The following is a 23,571-nucleotide window of genomic DNA, read 5'->3' on the forward strand; positions in this document are numbered from 1 at the left end:
ATCCATCCATCCATCCATCCATCCATCCATCCATCCATCCATCCATCCATCCATCCATCCATCCATCCATCCATTATGTGTACCTCTTACATTTACTCCAGTTAGAAATTGAAAATAAAATTATGGGTTTAAATGCATCACAATAATTTATTGATGAACTTACTCAGCCAATTGAACTAAACCAGACTATTTCGGACAAAGGGGATAATAATAATCTTATTTAGTTATTTACAATGCCAGTGTAAAAAAAAAAAATCTTTCTTCCATGTTGTTTTGTCCTTCATGTGCACTTAATTTGCGATCACAATAATTCCGTTTTGAATGCAGCTTTAATACAAAACAAAATACTTTCTACTTTTAAAAGCAGAGCACATGTCTTAATGCTAGTTGATTATGCAGCATTTATGAACCTTTAAATGCTTTGATTAGTTAGTAAAAAGTCACATTTGAATCTAGTGAATAATTAATTTGTTGCTCCAAAATGCCAATTTTTATTCATTCTTGTGTTCACAGGATTCAGTCACGTGACTGATTGCACTTTGGGCATTTATTTGTTTGGGATTAAGAACTAGTCGATGTCATGCTTTTAAAATGTCTTGACAGCCCCGTTCTTTTTTTCTTTTTTTTTTCTTCCTCAGATTGATCCTAAGGTTGCCTTTCCACGTCGCGCCCAGCCTAAGGTAAGAAGAATAAATTGGTCAGCAGGCCTCCTCCGAGAAAATGATTATGTCTCGTGTCACCAGCGTACCTAATTTTCTGTAGCCACACAGCAGATTCAAAGAGGCAGCGGTTGTCTGTTTGCTTTAGAGAAATACCTCGTCTGGCTCCATTGTTCTCACATTGTTTCTGCTCTGCACATTTAAAAATATCTCTTCTTTTTATCGTCACTCTTTTCATGCTTCCCCCCTCACGCTATTGTATAGAAATGAAACCGCTTCAGCAAATGGATTTATTTGCATTTGGGAGACTAACCATTGTTTAACTTTGTTGTGACAAAAACCTTTAGAAAGTAGAATCCAGACAATGTCCTGACTAAAATGTGCAGCATTGGTGGAGCACATCCTTGTGAAATATTTGAGCACATGATTGGCCTGGCAGATTTAATGAGCAAGAAATTGTCTTCTTCACTGACAAATAAGAAGCGCGTTCGCAGTCTGTGTTTTTCTTTAATATTCAGAAACAAAGGGGATGGATTGACATAAGTGATTTTGAAATATCTTCATTTGGGGGCGCCTGCTTGGAGACGTCACAATTAGCATGGAGACAAAACTCTAATCACACTGGGGCTGTTGTTCATGATGCATATGATCTTTTCTCTTGATTGCTGGTCTTGAGCATCTCTATTGACAATTAAATATGCAACGTGTGCAGATGGTGCTGCAGCACAGTCAAGGGCTTTGTTGACATGCCCTCTCACACCACCTCCCCTTAGCATCTAATGTAAAAGCTGTAGCACACTACAGTGTAGTGTAGCACTTTTATGCTTTACTGTTGGGACTTTGGACTCGGAATCCAGTGAGAAATGTCTAGGAGATTTTCTCCTTCACTCTGCGTTCAAAAGTAGGGAAATATTGAGGTTTCAGATTTGGTGTCATCAGCATTAGCACATCCTAATATCAATTTAGATAAAATATTGTGTTGAGGTTGTAGTTTATTTATTAATGTATTTGTTTGATTAATTGATAAATCAGATAAAAAGAATCCATCCCTTTTTTCAAAAACAGGACATTATTTCAAATCGACACTGCCCAAACACATTCATTTTCATTCAGTTATCGTGATGAAGTGTGTGTATATATATATATATATATATATATATATATATATATATATATATATATATATATATATATATATATATATATATATATATATATATAATTCCTTTGTCCTGCTTGCTTCTCTGCTTTCTGCCTGCCTGCTAGGCTGCTCTCAGCTTTGGTTGGAATTGACCCCGTTCGAGTTTAAAGGAGCTCAACTCGGCACGTGCATGAGCGAAACAGGCTTCAGGAATCAAATGGTGACGAGACCAATCAGTGCTAATGTTCTCACGGCTAACAATGACCTCATCGGTAACCCTGACATTGACCCCTTCACTGCTGAATGCTGCAGTACGGTAAAACGCTGCATTATGTACGGCACGTAGACTAATGCTGGAAACAGACAGGAAGTGAAGGTGAACACTAGAGGACATTTGGCTGTAAACAAGTGAGGGTGTTTGCACCGGGATGACAGGATCACAGGAAAAACAACTTGTATCAGATGGCATTGCTTCCCGTGGCCAAACACATGGACACTTCCACTCGGTGGGTGGAATAAGGCAAAAGCTTTTTGGCAGCAACTATTAAGAAGAAAACCTTGCAACTACCTAACTTAGAACGGAAGGAGAACAGAAAGAAAGTTTCAGTGATCTTGCTTGTTTGTGACCGTATTTGAGTGTTGGCTAAGGTTAAAAAAAAAGGGAGACAAGTCCTTAAATGTGTGTATTCAAATTCATTTGAAAAACTATAACAGTGTTACTAATTTAACATTATAGTGCCTATTTGAAAGAGACTCTACAAAGGAATTTTGCACTTCAATTCTGGTGTCCCCATTCACATTTGCGAAAGATGTGAGGCCCTTGTCGTGTGATGTGACATCACTGACATATGAGGTGGTCACCTCCCTCAAAGCCACAGACAGACCAAACTTAAGATTGATGTCGTCATATTTTCTTGTGTAGTGATTTGTGTTTTGCCTCACGTCTTAAATATATATTGTGCTAGCTCGAGGCAGCTACAAAGGAGTAGCTGCACGCACCTCTGGCCGAGTGCCAAGACATGCACATGGGATTTATGGCATGTCTTTTATAGTGGTTTTTACTCACTCATAGTAAATGTAAGTGAGACCTATTCACTCAGTAGTTTATGTCTACATCACAATTTGTGTTATTATTATTATTATTATTTTTAATTATAAAATCTTTATCGTATGCCATATTGACCTCACCTCCTGGTATTGGCCAGATACAGATTCCTTGAAATAAGGCTGGGTTCTCCCCGATACCGATGTATAGTATCTATCGGTACTCAAGTTTCTTACAGTTTCCCATCCAAAGGTCAAAATGTTACATTTTCAATGACCTCAAAGCACAACCAGCTTGATCTACTTCTACTCTGTTACTCTTCACCATTTAACGGTAGGTGTCATTACTGCTATTTCCCACAGTGGCGTCGCACACAATCATGGCAGGTCCCAACATTTTTTTAATTGCCAGTGGGACTGTGGCCACTTCAGTGGGAGATGAGTTGTGATGGCTTGTTATGGAAATTGAATGACATGGTAGCGTCTTTTCCAAGAGCAATGGGCGTAATCCTTTCATTGCACCTCACAAAGGGGATTTGCCTTGGCGTCCCTCTCGCTCTGGTTGTTGTTGTTTCATGAAGATTTTGGCATGCACAAAGAAGACTGTCCACACATAAACGTGTGACCTTAATAGAGACAGATGTGACAACAATCACCAAAATGGTTTGCATTTTATTGCAATCCCCGCATACCATGTCGAGCAAAAAAAAAGAATGTGGTCGGACAAATATGTGCAATATGAATTTGCATGTATAACAGAACGTCTGGTGTTCCACAGGGTTAAATTCTGGGGCCTAAACTGTTTTCATTGTATCTTTTGCCTTTGGGTTCCGTCTTAAGAAAACTGTGGCGGTTGAGTGATGGAAGTTAAGTTAGCATCTTAACTGCCTGATTCACAATACCAAGTTAAGCAATTCTAATCCACCAGCTACCTGTCTAGTAAAACCAAAGGAACATGTCTTTAAGTTGCATTTTTCAATAGAGAAGGGTTCGGTGACTGCGCATAGGAAACTGGTGGGGTTCAGTTCGTCCAACAAAGTGAAGAGGCACTATTTTAATGTCAGCGAGGAGAAAGGTTAAGCATGTTCGTACATTGATTGAGGTAATTCACCGATATAACGTCAAAGCGCTGTCCTATATTTCACTCCAGGCTGACACCTGTGACTGTGGCTTCCCTTTTAACGGCAGTCTTTCAAAGCCACATTGCTGGCAGCTACGTCTTAGTTCTCCTTTTTCGTTCCACACATAGCTCCTTTTTATCCATTTCATTTCCTCTCGATATTGCACACATTTCCTATGACTGGCAAATTGACTAGTCTCCTCACCCCCTTCTCTGGGACAGTTTTCTTTTATGATTGATTTTAGCATTAAAAAAAAAAAAAGACTATCCAGTGTATTGCGATTCAAGAGAGCCAAGCCTTACATTTAAATAAATTCTAATAACAATGCTGTGAGAAGTAAATATATCCCCTGGGTTTCTGTTCCACACAAAGGCATATGTGCATGTATATTTCATATGCCACTTTAATATTCCTGTCTTACTTGATCTCTCAATACCTTACTCAGCTACTATTGCGCTCTTTGGCACCTCTTTTAGGATTACCCTGCCTTGTAAATCCAGTCGTACACCTTGCTCTGTTATTTGATCTAGATTTAGCATTATGATATTCCCCATCTCCAAATGATCCTTATTTTAAATGACACAGCTCACTGCTGGGTAAATGAAACCACAGCGGCTGCCAGGCCCTTTGAATGTCTCAGGGAGTTTATTAAAAGCACCAGCTTCCCTCTTCCAACTCTCCACAGCTGCATGATTCTGAAAGAATAATCAAGGACAAAAGTCCTCAATGAAGAACAGAGTGCTGTATCAGTATCTTTTGTTGAGCTCGACAATAAGCCCTCCCAGATATTTGTCATGTGTAGTAGAATATTTTTAATTAGACCTTCCATATTCCAACGCATTCCCGCAGCACATATGCACCGAGAGCCACAAAACGAATGCGATCTGTGTTTTAGACTAAACTTGACATCACATTTCAGGCGATATGTCACACTACATGGAGCTGCAAATAACCAAGCTGTCCCACAGAATAGACATTGGCTGTATTTCTCTGGATAAATGGGATTGGAAATGGGTTTTACATACTCTATTGTAACCAAGAGGCAGTCCGTAGTGAGGAAAGACATGCCAAATACAAGCCGGTGGTTTGTCATGCCCCCTCTCACAAACACATGCACAGCTATTGTCCATAAACACACCATGAGATGAAGGATGAAACTTGGAGTGTGACTTTCATGGAAAACAAGTTCCTGTGTTTAAAGACAATAAAAACACTCTGATATGGCACAAACGTATTGCTGGCCTGTCAGCTATTAGAATCGGCGAGACAAGTTTCATTTAGATGGTACGCCAGCATCATTGTAATGCAATGTGTGAGAGCATTAGTCAAACAATGTGAGCATAGCACTTCATTTACTGCGTATCATTTACTTTAAGTTACAAAAGGGCATAGTAATCAATTAATTGTTTCATTACATGAGTGGAATTGTCTGTTTAGTAATTACATTTTGAAAGCATTGATGTGAATGTTGTGCGGTACTGCATTGAGTAGATGTGCTGTTGATTCCACCTCAAGCAACATGTCAGCTTAAGCTTTACCATAAAGGTAATTGGATCCATTTTGAGGTGACACTGGCATCGAAATTGAAGTTCTGAACATTCTAACATCCCAATATAAAACGCACGCACACACACAAACAAAATGCAGTAATTATCATTCATCATCACTATAGGCATTACCACATTGAGTATTAGTTGCCTTTGACTTTTCCCATTCATTGTACACCACAACAGCAAGCAAATGTAGAATAAAGAAGAGGAAGCGACACAACGTGAAAAACATGGTTGAATATGGACTGAGTACAGAATGGTCGGCACATGGAAAATGTATCCAAGATAAATTAGCCAGTCTCTGCGAAAAAAGGCGGACATGTCAAATCTTTTTACTCATTTTCCTGACCTTAGTCATGTGAACCCTCAAGCTCAAGTCCCTCTTTGTATTTTCATCCACTTGTAGTTCACCAGTGACCATCAAATATGAGTATTTACAACTTCGCCACTTTAGTGGCTTGTCCCATTTTTCAAAATTGCACCTTGAGAAATTTCGGATAGCCCTGAATCAGTTAGTGTAGTCGTGTGAAGGATACCACAATGTTGTACAGTATGTTATGCTAGCTAGCTACGCTATTTTGGATGGATTCTTCTTCCTTGTGGTTTTAGCTGCTGTGTCAAAGTGTTGCCGTTCAGTCCCTGACCTGTCAGCTCTTTTGCGTTCGTTTGCCACAGTGGAACTGCTCCAGATGCAAAAGGGGCTAAAGCGCAAACAAATGAATGACTGTTTGGTGGTCAAACACAATTGCCAACAGAGTGACCCAGTTAACGGCTAGTCAAAGCACTTGATTCATGCATGTTCTTTTTGTGTGTTTCCATAACGTATTGTGTTCTTTTCCTCGCCAGCGTTTATACCTCCATTGAAAGATAAATCGTGCAAATTGGGAACGCTAGTTACTGTTTCCTTTATGAATAATTGCCTGATCTCTTGTAAGTGGAGTGCACATTTGTGCGATTCCTCTTTCTCCAGCCTCCATTCCGGTCTCCTTGGTTGCTGGTGGAGAGTAATTAGGTTTTCTAGGGGAATGAGGGCTTCTTACAATGCTTACCAATGGCAGCAGTCAGGCAGGCAAGTGCTGGCAGGGCAGAGAGGACATAGGGGCTGTGCAGGAGCCTGGCACTGCTAAACCTGATGCTGACTGACAGTAATGAGGACAGTGATCCAGCCAGGATCGAGGGCTGAGCAGCACAGAAGAGGACATGGTCTTGAAGGACCTCTTTTCAAAAGCCTTTTTGTACTCCACGTAGCCACAGGGATACAAAAACATATTAAAATAGGCCTTGGAACACACCTTTAATGGATTCTTTGAAAACCTGAGCAGCTGCTTGTTTCTCTAAGTCTTACAGATTTGTTGCTCACAGTATTAGTTTAACACTTATTTTTGGCTTCTTAGTCATCTTTCCGTGAGACAATTAAATGAAAGTTCTTTTGGTCAGCACAAACTGAAACGGTGTCTCTGACCTTAACCCTTTTCACCACAGCAATTCTAAACTGGCAGTGGTTTATATTAGTGCACCGCATGGCAGGTGGATAAGCCAGAGCACCCTTCTACTGAAGTAAGATATAAATAATAATGTTTTCATGCATTCATGTGTTTAAATAAAATACTATCATAGTGCTGCGATTGGCTGGCAACCAGTTCAGGGTGTACCCCGCCTACTGCCCGAAGCCAGCTGGGATAGGCTCCAGCGCCCCCCGCGACCCTTGTGAGGACAAGCGGTTAAGACAGTGGATGGATAGACTATTATAGTCAGGGTTTCCAGCATAAAACTTGCTAAGCGTCATGATCAGGAATAGACTGGTCAACAAAATTCGGCCCGGGAAAATATTTGTCAACGCAGTGGGGCGGGAATGCGGACGACGACTGGTGGTCCGCCAGGCCTGTAAAGCACTCGGGAAAGTTTCATTTCTGCCTTTTAAATTAGGGATGTAACGATAATGACAAAATCGTGATATCGCGATTTTAAAACGACCACAATATCGTTGTCGTCATGTCATGATATTAAAAGCTGCACATCTGTTAAAAAAAAGTCAGGTTGATTTCCATTTGTGCGGTTCTAGCACCCTTTGGCGGCTGTTTTTTTTTTGTGCAGTTTAATTTTCACAAGACATGTTTTGGCCCTTCCATGTTTAAAATCCAGGTGAGGTTTTTTTTTTTTTTGTAAGTATGAGCAATTTCTTTTTCTTTCTTTTTTTTGTATGAGCAATTTCTTTTTCTTTTTTTTCTAAGTATGAGCAATTTCTTTTCTTTTTTTTTTTACAATATTGTGACCTTTTTTTTTTTATATCGCCAACCTCTCCACAATGTCGTGATAATTATTGTATCGTGACCTTCATATCGTTATATTATCGTATTGTGATGTTTGGATATCGTTACATCCCTATTTTAAATGCTAGCTATTATTTAACATTAAATTTAAACAAGAATGAGTTGTCCTCAAGTCTTTTGCTGTGTAAGCGATAACCTGAGTACAGCTGGAAATAAATGGGAATAACTGATCAGATGTATGAAAGTAAAAGCTTACATTTGTGTCTGTCACTTGTGTCGGGCAAAACCTTGTACCTCCAAAAGCATCACATTTCAGGAGACCCTAAAAAAGCCATGTTTGTTCAATTATTAACATTGCATGAGAGCAAGCCATTTTTAACACTTGCATTAAATAATTTGTAAAAGTAGTAACCACGTGTGGACTGACCAATAGTATAGATTTGTAAAAAAGGAAAAAAAAAAGAAATCAACCAAATTGTGAAATGTCAATACATATAGTAGTATATAGTTCCTAAGCTTATGTAAGTTTTATTTTTTCATTTGTTTTGATTTAAACCTTTCACTGTATTAATGGCAGTTGAAGACTTTTCCGTCCTCATTGCTTATTCCTACAATTTATATCTGAAGCGGGAGCCGTATAAGTGGTACTCCTCCGACAGAGCCCTGCGCAGTCAGGCATTGTTTAATAGCTACCAAACTGTCCCAATGACAGGCATGTGCATTGGCTTGTTAGTAATAAGCAGTAGAGGTTTGAAATGTAACAAAGCTCGGAGGGAAGGATGTGCAAGCGTACAGATTGTGTGGCATGTTGCTTCACATTCAAAGAGGGCACCCTCATCACTGGAATTCCTCAGCATGCAATGTGGTTTTCACTTCCACTAAAAGGGAAGCAAAAATATTTTTCTTCTTCCCCCCCAAACATATGTTACATGTCACTTTATGATAAAAATGATATATAATACGAAAAAGATTTAATAGTACATTACTGGACCAACGCAGAGCGCAAAAGAGCTTCGGCGTTTCCTGACATAATGTTGCGGTCCTCATCTGTGACCTTTATCTTCCACACATCATTCACCATTTTACTGCTGACATGTTGGCTCATGCCATTAATTTTTCATTGCGGGCAATGTCATCCACATCATATTTTATCATCTGTATACATTTGTGTCATGTTCTCACGTCGGCCTGCCGCAGTTTGTATTTGTCTATTTGCTTGTCCCAGAGATGGGATCCTGCATTTAATTTAACTCTGGGGGGGAAAAAAATCCATGTAGACACAATCTGGCAGCTGTGAGAAAAGTCATTGAAGAAAATGAATGATACAGTATTAGCAAAAGTAAACATATGTGAGTGTATTAATAGAATCACGTGTGCGTAGATATACAAGGATTATAGACAAATATTTTGAATTTGATACACAGTAAAACAAACAAACAAACAAACAGTAAGCTGCTTTAAAAAATTACAAACATTGTCTTGGTTAAATTGAGATGAATTAAAATGTCTAATAAGGCTTTCATACTTGATACGTATGAGTTTCAGATAATGTTAACAAAAATAACAAAATGGACCAAAGCAATAATGTTTAATTGAGATTTTTTTTTAAAGAATTAGACATTAGTCAGTGTGGTTCTTTAGCTGTAAAATCAACATGTGTTCAACAGGCTGGCAGGTGATGTTTAATTACTGAATTAAATGTGTTTATCATGGACAAACAAATATTCTACGTTTCCTTAACGACAGATTAAAACCAGCTCCAGCAAATGTGTAACTGTGCCAATTATAATCTACAACCATTTATTCTAAATGCCCAAAAAAAAAAATCTTCGGCACTGGTAGTAGGACTTCAATGAATTCATTTTAATTGCAGCAAATTCATAAATGAAGTAATTATGCCACATTATCCATTCCAAGTAACTTGAAATTAGATATCCTTTGACTTGCCAGCACATTTTCATCATCTTACATTCCCCGCTCAAAATTATCTTACATTCTCCGCTCAAAATTGTGCACGTTAACATTTTTTTCCTCTCGTCTCTTCTGCGTATTTTATAAGGCCGGCCGTTTGGACTCATTTATGGTGAAACAGTCTGTGCCACATGGCGGGGAGCTCATTGCTTTTAAAGTGAGATGATCAAATTTAATTGAGCGTGATTGACACCAGGCCCTACCATGTCGACTGGTAATATATTCCATTCAATCAATCAAAGGCACTGTAGGTGTGATAGAGCTGTGGTAGCATCTTTGCTTGCAAAATTGACCTGAAAATTAAGCTCAATATTGCTGTGTGCTACAGTACATGCTCCAAAATGCAGGCTTTTCCATCAACTTGCTAAAAGCAAATATCCTGTAATTTGCCTCAATTGACAAACAAAGCCACAAAGAGTCGAGGATAATGGGAAATAATCAAACAGACTTAATGCATAAGCAAGTCAAGTCTAGCTTGTAACTGCTATTTTGCGACTTAATTTTCTTTGTGTTATCAGACAATAATGAAACGTGTTGACAGATTCATTTCCTGCCTGCTATTTCCCAACGCCATCTTGTGATTTCTAATTGATTGCTACATGCAGCAATTTTACAGCGCCAGACAATTTTATAGCACTTTTAATTAGTCCAACTTTGACCTTATGGGCTCTTTGCATTTATATTGGTCCAAATTATGTTCACCTTCTTTCCTCATTATTATTATTTTTTTTTTTAAATTGATGCAACCTAATCCACATGTGCACTACACGGACTTTGATTAGCTTATGTGAATATGTCAGCTTAGTTAGTTAGTCAGGTCATATAGAGCGTAAAAAACATCTGGAGGCGTTGAAAACCTTAATATTGGACAAGTTAATTTCTCATGGGATATTGAGCAGATGTGTTAATAAACAGTTTAGTGTTCATTCAGTGAAGAATTCGTTTCAGAAGAATGAATAATACATTTTTCATAGGGAAGATAGAAATGATAAGAGGCAATTTATTGACAGTGCAAAGATATAAAAGAGCGGCAAAGACCAGTCTGGCTAATCATGAAATAGGCTTTGCATTTCAAGAGAAAAAAAATAACTATTTTGATTTTTAGTTAACTTTATAAGAGATACTAGATTTCTAATATTTTGTATGGTTGTTTGACTACTTACAATATCTGTAAATTATTGTTTGTTTTGTTTGGTGTTTTATTTTTTATTTTTACTATGTATTAATTTTTGAAGACCAGACTACTTTGTGGAAGCTAATGGGGATCCGAATAAAGAATAAAGGAACTTCCGAGCTGAGATTTGAACCTTGGAGTTTAAGACATTTCCAGTACACGTCTCATGCACTGAGACTGAATTGTAGATTGAAACACTTGAACACGTTAGTCGCACCATTTTCAAGTTCCCATTTCACTCCATAGAGCGTGTACAATTACTAGACATGAAGTGAAAATGTAGAAACAAAAGAGCCAAGATCACTTGTCCCAGGCTGACCTTTCTTTCTGTTCTGTTTGCTTTTATGTTGGGTTGCATTTTGCACGTTTGCGCGAATGAATTAGTCTTTCTCCCTCATCCATCTACCATTCCTAAAATATTGGAGTCTTTATCTACTTGGTTGATTTTTATAACTGTAGCAGTTGTTTAATATCCTTACCTTAATTGAAATTCACATCTCTCTTTCTCCTCGTACGTCTGCTGGCGGTGTGTCTGCGAGTGTGTGTGTGTTTGGCTGGCGGATATTAGTAGAGATGTATTTTCATTCTAAAAGTGGCAAGTGATGGACAGAATCACCCGGACAATGCCACCTTTCCCCGCCCTTCAATCTTTTTGTCTGCCGCACCTGTCTTTTAGATATCTTTCAACCTTTCCTCTATTTTCCTTTCCCTATACCCAAGTCCTCTCCTCCCTGGATTGCAGCTGTCTGATAAATCTGATGCTAAATTTAGAGACACATTTCTGGGACTAGAAAGAATAAAGACCAGACCATTGGCCACTATAATCCATATTTATCATCTTTTATTTAGCTCTCTGAAAACCGTGAGGTCGTCTGAGAGTTTCTCGCCTCCCCTTTGTCTCTTTTACCGGCATAACTATTCCCGTTCTCAGTTCTATTATCCATTAAATGTCAGTGGCCACATTCCTTTCTCTGAAGACTGAATTTAAACAGCCGTTGGCTGCAAATTTTCATCGTATCATTTCAGCTCATCGGGGTTGTGCTTCATGAGATTAGGAGCTTGTTGTATATGAAATAGGGATGTAACGATATCCAAATGTCAGGATACGATGCTATCGCGATACGATGTTATCACGATACGAACCTCACGGTACGATAATTGTCACGACAGTGTGGGGAGGTTGGCGAGATGAACAAAACTCACGATACTGTATAAAAAGTCACAATATTGTGGAAAAAAAAAAAGCAGCGGCGCAAAGTATCATGGTATATGTAGTTTCCCCTTCATCTGGTGATTAGCGTGGGCTTAAACGTAGATGGTCGAAACATGTCGAATTAAAATTAAACTGTGCTAATAAACTATCATTAGAGTTTGCTGGAACTGTACAAACGGAAAACAACCTGGTTTGACATGACAAATTTTAATATCGCAATATAATGATTTTGCTGTTCTCGTTACATCCCTGATATGCAATAGACCATTTTGGCCTTTTTAAGTGTGTCCACAGTCGAGAGCTTTCAGCTTCAGATACAGCACCTAAACATAGACAAAACACTCTGAAGCACCATTGCGGTCTATGCTGTACATTTGTACTTTACTATCCATGAAATAATATATTGAGCATCCCAGATGGCTCATTGTTTGCAACTGCTACTGTAGGTCGATGGAACATGGATCACACCCAAAATGATTGCACAAGAGATTGCAGGGCTAATGTTTATTCTGATATTAGTGTTCAATCGACTCTGAAAACCCATCTTCACTTTGGAGGAATATTACAGTCGATGCTTTAAAGAACTATTGGCCAAATGCTCTGCTAACTATCTCCCACATAGTTTTACTGTATATTGCTCATCGTAATGTGCTCATAACAAAACGTGGTTCGGAGAGCAGTTGATATATGAAGATACATCAGGTGTAAAAATGTGCCTTCTTGCTGGGATTTATAATTGCAATGCAGTTTCTTCGCCTTGTTCTGTGCAATATACTGATGGATCAATTCACTGAACAATACCCACATTCCTCGCTTTGGTGTCTCCAACAGCAAGGTAATGGCTTGGACAGAAAACCAGTCTTTCTCTTTCTCTTTTTCCTGTTTTTTGACTCTGTCACCCTCTCTCTCTCTCTCTTGTCTTCTTATCAGCCTGTTGCCAGTAATATTGCTCATTTATCCTCTATAGCCCCTCATTTGCCTCTTGCTTACGTTGAATATGAAGGGTGGAATAGTGAAGTGGCATCCAGCAGTGGCCCTCCACTGCTGCACCGCACATTTTTCAGAGATGGCGGGTAATTAGTTAGCTCGCTGCATGGATTCACAGTGCAGCTATCCTCTGCATGGTCAGTCCTTCTGATATCCCCCCCCCCCCTGCCTAAAACCCACAGAAAAGCCTTTGTGTCGAATACAATGCAATTTTGTTTATCTGGATTTTGCATCGACAGCTCATATTCAAGTTTGCCACATGGCAGAAGAAATATCGTTCACGCTCCTGGCTTGCTTGGAGTCGTGTTGAATCCCTTTACAAACATTAAAGAGAGAGAATCATAGTGCTAAACTTGTGCCACTCATTGTTAAAGTCAACCAGTTGTTGTCCCACCCAGACTTGATTTACACAACAGGTTTTTGTGATCAACTCCAAAATTGTTTTTACTGTCTTTTAACATCTTCTCTCAAGTAACCCATATTGTTTCTCACTGTTAATTTTTTCTCAACACCTGAAACAACTCATATGTAAATATGGCCCAAAATGTAGGTGGACATCTACTTATACAAGAAAATGATCAGGAAATAAAAACAATCATACAAAAATCACGAGTTGTGCACAGAGGAGGAGGGAGGTGAGCAAGACAAGTTAATTATTTTATTTTATTTTTTTGCTGAGTTAATGTGCATTTTCCTAAAAATAAATAAGTAAATAAAAATGGTGGCAGCCGGTCTTGGTTAGCCCCAAGAACGACACAGTAGCCCACGGGTCAGTTCTAAAAATAGCTCACCAGTGATGGGACACTATAACTTAAAATAAAATAGGTTTTGTTAAATGGAAAAAAAATGCAGTTTTAAATTTATGTAAATATTTCAAAAAGGTCATTTTAGAACTGTAATTTTAATACCATGATATTTTTGCTCATGGTTATTGTAGCGTCAGAATTTAGTATCGGCCCATGTAGGCAATCTCTGCATTATTCCACTGGGCAACATCAGTTTTTCCTCTTTAGTTGTCTGTGCACATTTGATAAAGTATTTAACAGTAGTTGGCTCTGTTTTCTTTACTGTGGGCGTGTTTTGGGTAGATGTAGTATGTATGTGTACGCTATTATTCACCACACTCCATGGTAGGTCCAATTATATTAGCTTATGCTGCAGTTGGCTCAATGTCCAACATCTTTATTAAGACCTTGAAGTCTGGTGTTAGTATTTACACAGTAACTGATATAGTTACCAGTACGTTTCCATCTCCTGTTCGCCAAAATTTATTCAATTTTTTGTTGAGTAGTATTTTGTTAGAAACATATGTATCTGTGCTAGGTGAACATTCTTTTAGGTCATGAAATAAGTGGCTGCTTGTTTTCTAAGAGTTTTTTCCCCTAATTGGACAAGTGGCAATGAATGCCTTCTTATTCATAGCACCATTCAGTGATGTGTAGCTCTTGCAGCCGTGAAGGCTGCATTGAAAACTCGCCTTGTACTTGACGTTTGGCATTTCCCAGTCGTTGATCGATGAGCTTTCTGCCGGCTCCTTCTCTCTGTCACCGAGGACTCTGGAAAGATTGTGGAGTTAGTGCCTACTTTTCCCTGAAGATACTTCATGAATCCCCATAGGCTTTATGCAAAGCAGGGAACTCAAAATGATTTAAAACAGGACACTGAATTAACGTGTCGAGCCAGTGTTAGAGTTAACACGAATGATTCAATGCCTCATCATCATCATAATTGATTTATTCATCAGTTGAAAACACATTGTCGCCATAAATTTCATCGACAATGAAGTATTGAAATACTTAAGCCAATGCTCAGGCTGTTAAAAGAATGTGCAAACCAGCATAGGACAACTTGGAAGTGAATCTCCTTAATACAGTAATCAAATTTTTTGGGGTGTTAAAAAACAACAAAAAAAACAAATTCATTCCCAGCCATTTTCACTGAAGCAACCCCCTTCGCTCCCGGCTGTTTTACTGGATTTTGATTGATTTTGCAAGGCCCACAGAATATTGTGTTCTATTGCTATAAAAACATGGAAATAATAGAGGCTCTTCTTTTATCATGAAAAAAAAGTATATTTGTATCTGTTTTCGTTTTGCAGCAATTAGCATTAGAATATAGCTACGTTTCATCATTATTCACAAATCTGTCCAAAACACTGGGGAGAAGAGCTTTTTTTGCAACATGACCCTGGTTGATTTCTTATACTCTGCTGCCACCTGTTGCAGTTTTTTGTAATAAACATCATTGCTTTAAGCGACCTCTTCAGCGGCTGCATCAAAGCCTTCTGTATGCTCTAGCATAAAAAAACAACAACTTAAAAACGTATAAATATGTTTTTGGGACCATGGCAATATTTATAATAGAACGTTTTTATACATTTTTGGGAGCAAATGAGTTAATTGTTAATCCCTGGGTTGGACAGGATTTTGTTATGGGGAAGAGATGTTGGATTTATAACCTATCACGTACCATCAGCCTTTCTAGTGGTAAAGTCAGATTTTTTTGTATAATTATAAAGACGTTATCTTAACTTAATTGTATAATTGACACATCTAGCGCAGTTATTCCATCGTCCATTAAATATGATAAGTAACACCCTGTAATGTGAATTTTGCATAGTACATGCAATTGCAGAAACAATAACTAGAGCTGCGACCAACTAAAACACTTTCAATTGCTTTTCATCTTAAAACATCTTTAGATGAAACATCCAAAGTCGCTAAGATAAATTCTGTAGGAGAAGTTCGTTAAAATATTATTTGTGCGCTCGATGTGTGTGTGTGTGTTTATCCAAATTCGTGCAAGTAAATATAGGGTTTTACTGTTCTTGCCATAAAAAATAAATCCATGAGTTTACAGGCAGGAACCTCGCAGTGAAAACCAATAAACATCAACTTTGGCCTGCACAATGGACAAAGGGACAGGAAGTTGTCGTCTTCTCCTCTTTTTTTGTGCAATATTGTTTCCCTAACATAGGAAGAGAGAGACAGCTGAAAAAGCAAAGACGATTTCTTTTAGGCTCCTGTGTTGGGCTTGGGGCCTTGAGGATGAAACAGGGGGAAGTAAATGCCAGCACCCCGCAGCGCACCAGGCATGAAGCCCTTTTGACTCGGTTGCCATGTTACTGGCCTTTGGTCACAGGTATCCTCTCCCTCAGGCTTACAAATGGAGACGAGGGAGGACCGGAGAAGTAAAGGGGCAAGTCGACGCCACTTTGAGCCAACAGAAAAAGAGGAAGGGGTCGACTCTCAGGGTCTGCGGATTGCAGATGGATAAAGATTTGGGTCTTCTACCTGTTGTTCCATCTGCTTTCTGAAGTGATAACAATATTCTAGCTGTTGAAACCACATACAGCACACTTGTGTCACCATTGTGTTTTGTTTTCTGCTGGAAGGCAGTGAATTTTCACAGCTTTGAAGCATTTGGTAATGAAGATAAGCTTTTCAGTGGGGGGAAAAAAAAGCTCAGGCTATTGTTCGTTTTGTTTTAACTTAAAATACATACATAAATAATGGAGCGTGATGTTTGAAAGGATGTCCTCACATCTGGGAGTTTTATGGAGATATGAAGATGAATCTTCAGGAAGCTAGAGTAAGCGCACAGGAATAGTTCTTTCTGATTTATGAAGCTGCAAACATGTGGAAACTGTGTCAAGGATTGGTCGGAAGCAGGACGTGTGCATGCGTGTGCCAATACGGAAATAAATTGACATTGTGAATAGTTTGACAGATATCACCGTGTAAATCATGGTTTTCATGGGAATGGATTATTTTTTTTTTTTTTTGCCTGGAGGGTAATGAAATTGACTATCCAGGATAGATTGAATCAGTTGTCACGGTTACTCAACGCTTATGTTTTCATGACATTGACCTGCTCACACAGGAAAACATGGACTCAGCCAGACGTTGCACTAACCTTCGGCAAAAGTTCGGCCGGATGAGGCCCTAATGTGCATCTCTCTTATTGTCATTATAGCATAGATTATGAGGTTAATATTGTTCACAGGTGGAATATAGTGATACTGATTTGAAAGCACATTTGAAATAGTAATGAAATAATTGATGACAGAACTTCGACCGTCTCCTGGTTTGCAGCCTTAATTTCCTGTTTTAAATGTGATCGTGTGCTTGTAATTAATATATTAAAAGTGTTTGTTCTTCCAACAATGAATTGCATTTGTAGCATCAATAATTGGACTATTGGTACCATAGTTGTTATCAACTTTAAAGCTATTTAATAATTTGATTTGTTTTACTTAAACAAAGCATGTTGCTTTCATTACAATTACCATGCACTTAAATATGTATTGGTAATAAAATTCCATGTGTAGATTAATTTTCCTATTGTATTGTCTTTTACTGCCTCATCGTTGGTGGCGTTACGATATGTTTTCATTCTTGAACTAAATTGGTCAAAGTTGTTTAAAGAACACCAAAGATTACCATCTAATTGCTGTCTCAAATAAATCAGTCTGTTCCTCTTTAGCACTATATTTTGTATTCAGGATGTATCAGATTATGCGAGGGCATGTTTCTAGCGTCACACTAATACATTCACTTCGTATTAAACATTAGATTCTCCTTCAGTGGTGAAATCTTATGTGGAGTGCTTTTTTTAAATATTGACTTGCCAACTTTCTAAATATCAAGCAGCAGGGGAGCAAGTTGAGCTTTAGAAATGTTTAACCTGTAAATAGTTTATTTACACTTGTGCCAGAGACCAGAGAAAGAACAAATGTTGTAGATATGAATATTGATGTGAACAGAACAAATTTACTGTTTGCTTTCAGGTACTGAGAAAAAACATGCATGCTTCTCACACAATGTTGACAGTACGATCTGTAAATCCTGCAAAATCAACTAGTGCAAGTTAGATTCAATGAATTATTGAGAAAAATGTAATCATGTTACATTGATTTGATTTGATTTATTTAGAAGTGGACAGTGCAATTTAATAAAAACATATGAATCCATCACTTGTATTATTGTATTAAGTGCTGTAGATGTTACTGTTAGAAATTTGCATTTGCCAATCTCCCACTTTATTATTTTTTTAAATAACAAAGCAGACAACGTACATGCAAATAGCAAAGTATGTGAGCTTGCCGACAGCATGGACATCTTTACCAACTGTTAGCATTTTATGAGTTACATGGTGGACCTTTACTGTGCAACATAATTAACTTAGTAAGATGACTGTGTGTTGCTTAACAAATATTTATAATTTTTGAAAGTTTTTTTATATCTACTGATATTTCACTACGACAGAGTGGAAATGCTTGACAACATCCAGTTACATAAAATGATTTAGCAAACATACAGTAAGTGTAAATAGGGATGTTCGATAGCACTTTTTTCAGACTGATAACAGTACGAATGTTCAACTCTTGAGTAGTCACAATCCCCCAGACCCCCCCCCCCCCCCCGCCCAAATAAATAAAGAACAATATTTCCCAATATAGCATTTTTCCTTAAAATTGCATGAAATTACACGATTCACGATTGTGTACTGTTGAACAAATATTTCAAATTTCTAAAACATTTTTATAAAAAACAATATTTGACTATGACAGAATGGACATGTTTAGCATGACAACATCCAGTTATGAATATAATGTGTTTTTCGAAACACGTTAAAATATTGACTCTGCAGCCAGCCATTGTTTCAACTTCTGAAGAAAGACAAAATGTTGGCAACTATTAGAGGGTTTCGTAAAGAGGCGGTAACCCCATAATGGCAGGGTGGACATGGTTTTAGCAAATAAACTGTTGTAGATAAGGCACGTTCTGGTATTATTGACCTATTAGTTTTTGAATTTCAACTGGAGCTGCAAGCAAACAACAGAAAAGATAAAGTATTGTTTTTCAGCTATAAATTTGGGTAGAAATAAAATCCCAAATTCCAGATTATGATAATACCATAATTATCATAATTACTGTATTTTGAAAAATGGAATGGATGGGGACAATCAATTATATAATATAGTAATAATAATCTATAAGAGTGAGTGGCCATTCCGTGCCTTGTAGTCTGTCAATAAAGACATGGGTTGCCGTGTTCATTTAGAGGTCAAAACAAGCAGGAATATTAACCTCAACCCTGAGTGTATTTATGTCTCTAACCTTTAGCCTGCCCTTTTGCCCTCAAAACTGATGAATTAAAAAACAAAACAAAAAAAACTGCCTTTTCCTTTTGTGTATTCATGCAGCATAGCTTCGATTATCCATGTGATGTGTTCTCGCCTGATGTGTGGGTTTTGCTTATGTATGATGCCTCTTGGAAGGAATTAGATGCACAGCAGAGGTCGGAGAGTGATTCTTTTCAGGTTTGTGTGTGAGAATAATGCTGACTGCTGATACCAGGCCTTTGAGCCATAACCTACTGGAAGTGTAAAATCACACAAGCTCGGCATTTCTTTTGCTAATGCTTTAGTAACTGAATTCCTTTTTTTTTTCTAAATCAAATTGGCTGAAAGGTGCTGACAATTTTTCCACACTGCTTTATAGCACTGTAGTGATTTGGGTTTTGTTTGCTTGTAGCCTGCAATGTTATAACCCAAAATACACTGCCTCAACCTTGATTTTCACTCATGATTGGCAACTGGTTTTGTTTAGGTAATAAGTTAAAGTTTAACAACCGCCAGTACATCCACACTTAGCGTTTTACCTCATATTATCCTCGGTACTAAGCTGGGCTTCTCTGGGAGTATTTAGTGCTCTGCTGTACTTGTCGGAATTATCACCGAGGCTCAGTGTTCTGGATTTCCCGGGTTAGAGAGAGGAAAGACAAGAGGGTGTGTGAGAACGACGAGACGGGTGAGAGGTAGAGGGAGCCCTGTGTTGTTGGCAACCACAAGCTATATCCAAGCGGTCTACAGAGACAGGCGTGCTTTGTCTCCAGCGTCATTTTGCCGCTTAAACAAACAGGTGTGATGCAAGAGGCTCTCAAACAAACACGCCGCCACTCTTTGAATGGGAGACGAGAGTGAGGGGAGACAGAGGAATTAATGGAGGTGGTATGGAAAGCCAAGACAAAAAGAGAGGACGCGTGAAAGGGAGAAAAAAGAAATATTTTGGTATATGTAGGTGTTGTGTTTGTATTTTCGTCATTGCCACATTCTCAGTTTAGAAAATAGATTGGCCCTTGTTTTTTTTTTTGGTTTTTTTTATCACCTTCGCTAAAACGCCTGTTTTCTCTCCTGTTTGGTCTGGTGTTGACAGCCTTTTACCTTCTCTACTGCTTCATTACACCTCTCTCTCTCTCTCTCTCTCTCTCAGCTAAGTAATGGGGTGCATCTCTCTCTCTCTCTCTCTCTCTCTCTCTCTCTCTCTCAGCTAAGTAATGGAGGTGCATATCTCTGTCTTTCTCTATCTGTCTGTCTGTCTGTCTGTCTCTCTCTCTCAGGTAAGTAATGGCGGGTGCACAGCATGTCTGCCTATACAGTGCTGCACTGCTTTTCCGCTACTATCCACAGAGCATTCATTCGGACCCGGGTCTTGCTCTGCAGTCCTTACCGCTTGCCGAACGACAGGCACTTCTAATCCCGGAGTATTTGAACCCTTGCGCGTCAAAAGCACTGACTCATTTGTATTATGTAATGGGCTTACTATCCAGTTACACTCACCAGTGTACTCTGCTTGCTAGCTGCTGGCTAGCTGCTGGCTTATTTTTCACTTCAAAATCTAAAGATTTGTGGAGTATAACTGCTAGGGTAAAAAATAAAATAAAATCTTGTTGTGAAGCTGGTTGCTGTGTTTTTTTTCATAACGTGAACTGATGTTAAAATGTAAAAACAAGTTTTACTACTTTTAGTATTAAGACAAATCTGTCTTTTACAAGGCATTATGTAAAGATGTTGATTTGCATGGCACATGCTCCCGAGACATTAAGGTCTTAACAGACGTGCTTTTCACATGCTATTTACAAATTTTACCTTTATTCATCTTGAACTATCAAAACATATATGAACACTACATAATGATAAGTTTGAAAAAGGAAACAACAGCTTATCTTGATGCATATCTTGTGGCAGCATGGCTTATCGACAGAGTGGTCGTCTCCCATCCGTGATGTTTTGTGTTCGATCCTCACCCCCGGTGACCATGTCGAAGTGTCCTTGAGCAAAACACTGGACCCCAATTTGCTCCCAGTGGACCTGCCAGCGCCCTGCATGGCAGTAGCCGACCACTGGTGCGTGAATGTGTGCGGAAGGGGTGAGCGTGACGCGCTTTGGGCACCATAGGTGTAGTTAATTAAAGTGCTATATAAAAAGCAGTCCATTTACCTTTTGTCATGCGCTCTCCTTACATTTCACATCACTTATAACAACTTTTGTTATAACAGTAGAATCACAACCTCAGTCTTAACTTCCCTCATGGAACTTTGCGTGGATTTATTCTTTCTCCTCTCGTGAAATTCTTCTGTGGAAGCTAGTCCTTCTTTTGGAATAAAATTTTGCATACCTGCCACAAGAAATTAAAAGAAAAAGCAAACCACAGATCTGTTCAATCGTGCTTTGTTTGATGCTGAACTGCTCTGGTGAGGTACGTTTCAGATGTCATGTACAACAGAGGGCTATCTTGTGGAATAATTATTCCACAAAAGCTGTGCAGAGGTGATACTTTGATGCCAAGGTTGTGCACAAATGCTGATGCTGATGTCTTGTGTGGGATGTCACATGACCGCAGTTTAAATTTCAACAAATGGAATTTGGAATTTTCTCAAAATGTCGGTCACATTCTGAATTGTATTATCTCAAGGGAATTGCACTTTTGAGTACTACCACTGTATTTAAATTGTATTTAAACAACAACAAAACAAATAGTAGTATCTGGCAAAAAAAATAAAATGTTTTTGGTCTGGGCAGAAATTGTAATGTGAGACACTTTCCTCTAATGTGCGCCTATCTAGAAACAGTGCTCCATAAAAATGTAATAAACCAATGAGGCCGATGGTGGTAATTCTTAAGTATCTATGAAATGAATAGGGACGTACTGTATGTAGGAGCATTGATTTATGTATACTGTACGCGGTAAATAAGCAGCAACAACAACATAGTGTAGCTCTTAATGTAAGAAGTGACAGTTCAACCATTCAGTTATCATCATCATTACCGAATGTCCTCATTTTGCAGACACTCTCACTTGCAATGATATATCATAGCCTTAAGATTTGCTTGGCTGTGGCGAGGTAGGATGACATTACTCATCCACACCGTGCTGCAAAAAAAACGGAAAAAAAACAATAAAACACCATTGCTGGTGTAATTAACTCATGCAAAGCCTCGGCCATGCAAGATAGAAGTCCCCGTTTCCGTAAATGCTATGCTCTTCGACTCCAGGTAATTTTAGTGTTGCTATAAGATATAATGAGACGTCAGTGAGCTCTGCTGGGACAAGAGAAAAAAGTAGTGCGGTAGAGCAGAGGGCTGATTTATGGCCGGGATAAATGATGCAGTGGGTGTCTGCCTGTGTAATAGCGCTGGGTTGTGCACACCTCACTTTCACTCAGCTGTAGTTTATACGGTGATATGTGATGGGGATAAATGTCAGCTTGGCTTACCTTCGAAGATCTGATGTGACTTTTAGCTCCTCTCAAACATTGTGGCATTTATGCAAAGGCAGGAAAAAATTAATAGCGTAATGTCATAACTGATATAACAATGCATGTGTGCGTGAAGGCACAACACACTTATGATTGAACACGGAAATCCAGTTACTTTTAAAAGATGCAGTATTGAGTATTTTGAGGTTTGACCTTAAAATAAAAGCTTTGGAATATATATATATATATATATTTTTTTTTGTGAAATCAATTTTGTCTTCTGGTTTATTAAAAGCTGTTCTTATGTTCTGTTACATCCAGATGTTATTGTGAGTTGTAATTTTCCACAAGTGGCAGAATGCGTGGTTTACAATAACTACCAACTACTTCATTGTGGCAATTTAGCACAAATTATGAATGTTAAGTTAATGTTAAAACTGATTTAGAATCAGTATACATTGTCGTTGTCTGAACATTTTGCGCATAGATTATTTTGGAATAAGTGAAATTTTTAAATAAACGTTTGTTGGGTTTATTAGATTAAAATCATTTAAAACCGTAATCATCCCAAATGACTGAAAAAAAAATCAAGATTTTATTTTTTGGCCATATTGCCCACTGCTTAGTGCTACTTTTTTAATAATGAGATCGATGTTAACGTTGAGAGCAAGATATGTCAGATACGTCATGTATATCACTTAGCAAGCGCAGCGAATACAATACTGCAAATTGCACAATGTGATGTCAATTTTTTTATCGTACATTATTAATTTGTGGTGTTAGCATTGAGTATGGTGGCCACAACACATCAGTGATGTCACAGCACAGAGCTAGCTTCATTTATTGTGCAGTTTGTGCTCCCTTTATTAATTAATTAAAAACTGGCTTTAGATTTTTA

The 23,571-nt window shown here is 38.3% G+C and overlaps 1 protein-coding gene across 4 annotated transcripts in view; it reads left to right on the plus strand.

The window, feature by feature from the left end:
* Positions 1–23,571, plus strand: part of LOC147160915 (RNA-binding protein Musashi homolog 2) — a 257,629-nt gene that overhangs the window by 13,271 nt on the left and 220,787 nt on the right. For all 4 annotated transcript variants that reach the window (XM_086097953.1, XM_086097955.1, XM_086097954.1 and 1 more), the window contains exon 5: positions 639–680. In XM_086097953.1, the coding sequence (XP_085954079.1) occupies positions 639–680 (42 nt within the window). The remainder of the gene's footprint in view (positions 1–638; positions 681–23,571) is intronic.

This window comes from Leptonotus elevatus, chromosome 16 (genome assembly GCF_054856555.1).
Source record: "Leptonotus elevatus isolate MCC_2025b chromosome 16, RoL_Lele_1.0, whole genome shotgun sequence".
NCBI lineage: Eukaryota > Metazoa > Chordata > Actinopteri > Syngnathiformes > Syngnathidae > Leptonotus > Leptonotus elevatus.